Here is a 7,910-nt window from a genome sequence, read left to right on the forward strand (position 1 = left end):
GAGCTTCAACAGTCAAATCTTGTCTCTATATCTGTTTAAAAAATATATAATACTGTACTAATTTGTGATTTAGTACTTGAATTCACACATTATTTGAATGTTAAAACCCCCAATATAAAAAGGCTTATTATAGGTTCATTGGAAACAGGTTTATCAACTCTGCTTGCTACAGTGCCTGATGGGTAATGAAGTTTCTGGTAGAATGTAGGCAAGGCCCTGTTGTGTGTGATGATGGAGGAGACACAGGAGGATGCTTGACGAAGTGAATGGTGGAGGGAAGGAAAGAAAGAAAGAGTATGATATGTAGGCCTACCTAATAGTGAAAAGATGACAAAGTAACATGAATAGCCCATCTCATTGTTCATGTTCTTTATTTACTTTTTTTTCAAGACACACATTTCACATTTAGGCCAATCAGTCAGTCTGTGTGGTGGAGACCCCAAGCACAAGGTTTCCCACCGCATTCAGGCATGGTACTACAATGATTTCAACATGGATGATAGCAATGAAAATGGTAAATATGAATAAAAACAGTATAAAAGTACAAAAACGACAGGAGACTTGCTCCTCTGCAGCGCAAATAAATAGTTCCACCAAAGTAACTTAAATAAATAGTAAATACTGTAACAAAATACTAGAATATAATAATATTGATATTGCGACAAAACGATAGGGATAGCATTGACAGAGTATTCTACATTATATCATAGAAAACTATAATACACAATTGCATTGTATACAACAATTTACATTATTGTACAAGTATGTACAACTGTGCAGAACCGTAGTATCACAATATCACAATACATAGTATTTTAAGGCTTGGGGTGTTTTTTCATTTCTTATTTATGTCACTAAAATGCTCAAACATCATGTGTACCAAGGCACAGATTCAGAATCAGCTGACTCAAAAGGCTAATCCTAACAAGTTTGTGCAAAGAGATTAGATCAGGTCCTAGATCAGTGCTTAGCAACAGGGCATATTCATTAACCTTTACCACAGCGTTAGATATGCCACCTGTTATTTTTCCATGCGGGACACAGACTCTGTAAATAGCAACTAAACCCATGGAAAAACTATCTACCCTATGTTGTGTTGACATCCTGATTGATGCATGGTTCATAACAATCTCTTTCTTAACAGTTTACAAAACCAAACAGGTGACACATTTAACATGTTCGGAAGATTCTATGAGTAACCCTAAATCTACAAGGTAAAGTACAGCACTGTAAGAAAAATACATGTACGCTCTCCCAAAATATGGTTGCTACAAGCCAAGTATGTTTGCTACATCTACTGGCGGAAATAGGCTACTCTTTGTGAAGAGACAGGTGTGATAAACGAATAAAGTTAAATGGTTGAAAATACAATCCATATCATTACAGACTGTAAGAAGTCAGGAAGTGCTACTGTGTGGTCTCCTTGTTTACTTTGAGAGGTGGGATGAAGGGGGAGAGAGAGAACAGAATAGGAGTATTGATAAGGTACAAGAAACTAAATTCACGACAATAATGTAAGTAAAAATGATAAGTGACACGTTACAATATCAAATAAATAATGACATCAAATAAATAACTAACAATAAATAAATAAATACATAAATAACACATAGTCAGGAACAAGGTATTTAAGAGAGAGGATGGGGTGGCAGTGACATGTTAGTGAATATTGAAGACCATTACTGGTTGTAGTAGTGTGAATATGGTGGATCCTCATAGGCTGTAGTTTGAATATGGAGCTCCCTCATTGGCTACGATGAGGATGGAGGTTCAGTGACAACAGTACAAGGTTGTAGTGTGGTTATCTTGAATCATCATTGGCTGTAGTGTGTTTTTCTTGGATCATCATTGGTTGTAGTGTGGATTTCTTGGATCATAATTGGTTGTAGTGTGGTTATCTTGAATCATCATTGGCTGTAGTGTGGATTTCTTGGATCATCATTGGTTGTAGTGTGGATTTCTTGGATCATCATTGGTTGTAGTGCCGGTTGAAGCTAGTAGATCCCCATTGGTTGTAGTGTGGATTCTGTGCATCCCTATAGACTATAGCACTTCAGGAATCATCATTGTACTGCAGACATTTTGGACTTTGTACTGAGCACTGAGAACACTCGTTGGGCCCAATCACAGAAGAGTCTGAACTGTAGTAGCAGCTCCTGGGAAGACTGTAACACATCAAACTGGGATGGGGGGGGAGGTGGCAGCGAGGGAGAGGGAGGAGAGAGACGCTGAGCATCAACTCTCACCATCTATGAGGAGAACGGAGAGAGAGAGAGAGGGATGGTTTAGATTTCCTGTCTGAAGTGCTAGGCTAGACTACTGTACCTCCCATCCAAGGAATGTGATGCAACAGGCCTAAATGTAATGTAATGATTGAACCTAAGTGCAAGAACTACAGAGCTATCCCATTATTAGATCATCACACAGCGTAAGAACAGTAGAACTATCTGATAAAATCTCATATGTATATAATATCCAAATTATAGAAATGTACTACGCTGCATACTGTATCTATCAGCCGTATTAGTGTTGGACAGAGCAGTTACCTGATGCTCTAGCATGCTGGTGAGAGACTTGATGAGTGAGATCATCTGTCCCAGTTTAGGGAGAGCAGGGTGGTGGTGTTTCCTTGATGCTCTGCTCAACCAGGCAAAATGGTGCTCAAACGACTTCAAGTCCGAGTGGAGCTGAGAGAGAGTGGGTCTCATCTGGATGATAGAAGAAGAGGGGCAGGGAGAGAGTTGAAGAAAAAGAGAGAGATTTAGTATCAATGTCTGGGACATAACAGAACACATCTGGAAGGCAGAAATACATATAGACACACACACACAAACAAATTAAAACACATTTACCTCAAGGGAGTTGATGTCACTGGCTCTGTTGTTCATTACTGGCAGGGACTTAAATCTATGCTGTTCTGGGTCTGTCTCGAACGCATGTTCCTTCTGTAAGAAAAACAGACAAAACAACACGCTACATCAGTCAAGTACATCCTCACAAATTTGCACATCTTCACAAGAGTCACGGAAGCATAAGGAAATTATTATTCCAGCAGCACTTAGATCAGATGACTGTCTGGTCTGGCCACGACTAGAGACCGTAGCTTTCCCTGAGAAAAGTGTGGTTGGGTCAGGGAGAGTTCACCCAGATTGTAACCCGAAAACGTCAACAATAAGAGCAAGTGACCTGAAACCACAGGATGTTTTCTACTGGGAGAGGAGGAGAACAACATATGCTCTGACTAAGAGAGCTCAGAGTGGGATAGACAACACAGAGCTGCAGGGAAACTCCAGGGTCGCAGCTATAAAAAATTTGAGATTACGTAATGCTGTGTAGTAACGTGTGTACAATCCCCAGAGTATGTCTGCACTGCTCACAGCCACCACTAGGGGGAGACAGACCACATCACAGCAGACTCAGGGGCACCGCTACTGGCTACTGTACCTCTGTGGGCCCTTAACAGGTGAAGAAGTGATTTATGAGTAGAATGTAAATGACTGAGAATGACATGAAGCGCAACAGTGACTAACGCCATGTGCGTCAGAGCACCAATCAGTGGAGAAACATAACAGCATTAGGAAAACATTATGGATGGTGGTACACAATGGGTTGTGTACACTTAATGCTTCCTCATGCTATTGTGTTGTTCTGTCCTCATTGTGCTTTTACCATCGTGTTTTTCTATTATTATTGTTGTTGTTTTCCCTCATCTCATTTCATATCTCTCTCTCTCTCTCTCTCTCTGCTCTCTCTCTCTCTTGTCTCTGCTCTCTCTTCTCTCTGTCTCTGCTCTCTCTCTCTCTGTTTTCTCTGCTCTTTCTCTCTCTCTCTCTCTCTCTCTCTCTCTCTCTCTCTCTCTCTCTCTCTCTCTCTCTCTCTCTCTCTCTCTCTCTCTCTCTCTCTCTCTCATCCCTCCCTCACTCACTTGCTTCTCTGTCTTTTACAAAACACCACTAATGTTTGTGGCTTAATGTTTTGTCTTTCTTTCAGAATTAATCCAATCCCACCCCTCTTATCCCTTCCACCCCTCTTTGGGTTATTTCTCTCTCTCCTCTCCTCTCTACCCTCCATCTTACCCTCTGCTCCTCACACACACACACACACACACACACACACACACACACACACACACACACACACACACACACACACACACACACACACACACACACACACACACACACACACACACTGGTGACCACTTCTCCTGCATCTCTCTCTGATCTCTTTATCTGCTCAGTCTCAGCCTGTAATTCTCTTATCCTCCCATTCTCATTCTCTCGTTCTCTCCATCATGACCTCACTCAACTGAACCTTGCACCCCCCACCCCATCACTGTGTGTGTGCCCCCCCCCAACAATCTTCCTGAATGCAAATACTGGAATGTGATAAATCTCTGTGATTTTTATCAGGTCACTTTGCTGTGGCGACCGAAAACCAAACACTAAACACCACACCTACACAACCACAACTATTTACTGCACCCTCAATGCACACACACTCTGACACACACAACACATGGACACACACATGAAAACACACAACAGACATGTAGAAACATTACACACACACAGTTGTATTACTTTCTTGCAGGGACTTTCCGTTGACACCAATTCTATTTTTCTTTTCTAGCCTTGACCCCTGTTCATTGGAACTCTGCACAAGAAGAAAATAAACCAAAATAAATCCTTAATGTCATTGAAAAACGAACACAACATTTTGTCAAAGCAGCATATTGCCATTGCTGTGCAGCGTTGTCTGCTTTGATAAAGCTTCTTCCTCACATCTGGCCCCCATACTACACTACTGCTATAGCACTGTGCCCTCATACAGAGATACTGCACACACACACACACACACTTATTGAACAATCCTCTTACCAGAGACTAGAGAGTGTGTAACTATTTTCAGTTACGTGTCTTAAACAAATGTGGTTTCTGATTTACATCATATAAAAATAGAATCTCTTGCGGTCATGAATAACCAAAGATAAGGATATGTTCTGCTTCACCTGTTCAAACACATTGCTTACAGGACACTTCCATCACATCTGTAGGCCTAACGTACACCGCAATCATTCCCATTTCAATACAAACTCCCCAGACGCTTTTACTTGGCCATCTAGATTAGAACAACTTCAGGAAACAGCAACAGATAAGCAACAGGTGCCAATCCACATTCCATTTCCTCACAGCTAATAAACGGAGTTAATCAGTTCCAGAAATAACTATTACCGGTAGTTACTTTCTATTCTCTTTGAGTGTGTGTGTTTTCTACTCCAGGTACAAGTTGTCCATAGGCACAGATCTAGGACTAGCGTACCTACCCCCAATCCTAACCCTTAGCATTAGGGGGGGAAACACTAAACTGACCTGAGATCAGTGTCCAGAGGCACCTTTCTCCTACTATGAGGGCTCAGTCAGACCAGGAGGTTGAGGCAGATCTCCCCACGGTCGGTCGGCCTCCGAGCCCAGTCCTGTCCTGTCTGGATTAAGGCTGACCTCACATAGTGAAATCTCTAATGACGCCAGTCCTGGCTGTCCTCCTCACACGGCTAATGACGCCAGCCCTGGCTGTCCTCCTCACACGGCTAAGGGACTCTTCATACACTGGCTGACAGCACAACACAAGCAGCTTAACTTCAAATCAAAATCAAATCAAATGTATTGGTCACATACACATGGTTACCGATGTTATTGCGAGTGTAGCGAAATGCTTGTGCTTCTAGTTCCGACAGTGCAGTAATATCTAGCAAGTAATATCTTGCTAGATATTACTGCACTATCGGAACTAGAAGCACAAGAAGAATAAGACATCTAGGGCAACTATCCAATTCAACTGTCCAGAGTTGTATTGCGTCACAAAGTCAGGGAGAGTGAGGCAGGAGGAGCATGGCTTCTTATGACTGCTCTATGCAATCACTATGAAACCATAGTAGTTATTAAGGGGTCATAAAGGTGAGCTATTGGACAACAACTTCAGCCAGTCTCTTTTCATGTGCCTCAGGTAAGTTGTAATGGCATGATCGCTATCACACAATCAATACAGTACCCAGACCAGCATAGCAATCCCCCCATCCTGACATCAGAAGTGAATACATTAACATTCCACTCACCAATAGATCTGCTGTGATCTGCCGCAGATTCTTCGTCTGATTGGCCAATCTGTCCAGTTCGTGCACGACGTTCGGCCGCCGGTAGGGGGCGGGGACGGCAGATGTAAATAAAGGCAGTTGGGCCAATAGCAGCGAGAGCAGCAGAGAGGAGGAGGAGTCGACCAGTACTGGGGGTTGGGAGGAAACGGAAGCAATTATTAGGTTTATATGACCGCGGAGAAGTGCTGTCATGTCGATATAATGATAATGACCTCGGGGTACGGCTTTCATCTCTCCAGAGATATTGCACCATAATGTAAACATAAACCCAGACTTGGCAGTGAAATCCTTCAGAGTTACACAAAGCCAGCAGAGTCATGTTTTCACAGGTTAAATGCAAATCACTAAATAATTAAATCCGATGACACATTATAATATTATTAACAATAACAACCCCTTCACAATTATTGACTTTCATGAATGCCTCTAATTGTCACACCTGCACATCAGTTGTTGGATGTGACCAGAGTCCTAAATGCAAATCACTTGGCCTAATTCATGAAATGCTATGACACACTGTAATATTATGTTGATCTCCTTCACAATAATCGACTTTCATGAATGCCTCCAATTGTCACACCTGCAATAGTATACATCAGTTGTTGGATGCGACATAAATTACATAGCCTAAGCCAAGACAGCTCTGTAACAGTAAGCTCATTCATTCCTTCTCTTTCAAGTTCAAATACAAGGTAAAGAAAGTCCCAATTGCTGCTGAAATGATAAATGCCTGGGTAATTACAGGAGAACCACAAGCCAGGACTCAGGAGAGCATCACTCCTTGTTCAAACTTTAACCAACTGCTGCTATAAGACGTTAGTGTCTAGGCTTCTTGAAACAAATGTAGCACTCAGTGGTCACTGAACATGGCAATGCTTAGCTATGTAAACAGACAATTAAGTAACATTTGCATGCTCAGTAATTGCATTTGAATATGGAATAGCCCAATCAATGATCATACCCTCAGAATCGTATCAGCATATTATTATGCCAACATATTAGACATAGGCTTAACTAAACAAGACAAGTTAGAAAGGACAATAAGAAAATTAAGAATCTATTGAAAGAATAATGGCTTTTTGAAAGAAAAAGATCATAGGCACTTACATTTCATTTTTGTTCGTGTCCAATAAATAAATGCACGAGTTGCAATAAATAAATAGTTAAATAAATAAAGTAAGAAAATTAATAAATAAATCGAACTCCGGAAATTGTCACGTGCTCCAGTTTCTTCTAGCTTTCACACTCCGCGAAAAGAGTGAAGGACGCAAGAGATTGCAGAAGGAGAAGGGGAAAAGGACGAGAGAATGAATGAATGAATGAAAAAGTAGAGGAATGAGTGCGAACTATCCAATAAATAAATAAAATACAATGCCTCCAAACTTTTTGTTCAGTAAAGTTTGAGATCAGTTCTGGTAATGAACTGATAGTAACGATAGACAGACACTCAGATAAATGGTTAGGGAGGGATAGACGGACGAGTGCAGAGAGATGGATGCGAGTGTGTGTAAGTCAAAATTTCGCGCAGTGAAATGTTTAGGCTTGTTTAAAACGTCCTTTTATAAAGACTGGGCTGTATGACACATCGACTGAGTCACCGACATTCATTCATAAAAACACACGCGCTCCCTCTTTCCTCCTCCCCTCCCTCCCAGCGCTGTCTGTCTCCCTTAGCAAATTTTTTAAAATGTTCCGTTGTTTTTTCATTTTTTTCTTCTGTCTGTATCACTTTCTCTCGTCCATCCTGTCCCTATCT

General features: G+C 41.4%; 1 protein-coding gene across 2 annotated transcripts; it reads right to left on the reverse strand.

Annotated features, from left to right (window-relative positions):
* Window positions 1–383: 383 nt before the first annotated feature.
* Window positions 384–7,667, reverse strand: LOC311114650 (interleukin-11-like; the record flags this gene model as incomplete). 2 transcript variants are annotated; one of them, XM_084189893.1, is made up of 5 exons in its annotated part: window positions 384–2,249; window positions 2,547–2,708; window positions 2,853–2,945; window positions 6,116–6,282; window positions 7,262–7,667. In XM_084189893.1, the coding sequence occupies 5 exons, from the start codon at window positions 7,266–7,268 to the stop codon at window positions 2,064–2,066; spliced, it is 615 nt and encodes a 204-aa protein (XP_084046019.1). In that variant the 3' UTR covers window positions 384–2,063. The 2 variants fall into 2 exon arrangements, with proteins under 2 accessions (XP_084046019.1, XP_084046018.1); XM_084189892.1 differs by lacking the exon at window positions 7,262–7,667 and having other exon boundaries at window positions 6,116–6,418.
* Window positions 7,668–7,910: the final 243 nt, after the last annotated feature.

This window comes from Coregonus lavaretus (assembly GCF_964263955.1).
Source record: "Coregonus lavaretus genome assembly, contig: HAP1_SCAFFOLD_2581, whole genome shotgun sequence".
Lineage (NCBI taxonomy): Eukaryota > Metazoa > Chordata > Actinopteri > Salmoniformes > Salmonidae > Coregonus > Coregonus lavaretus.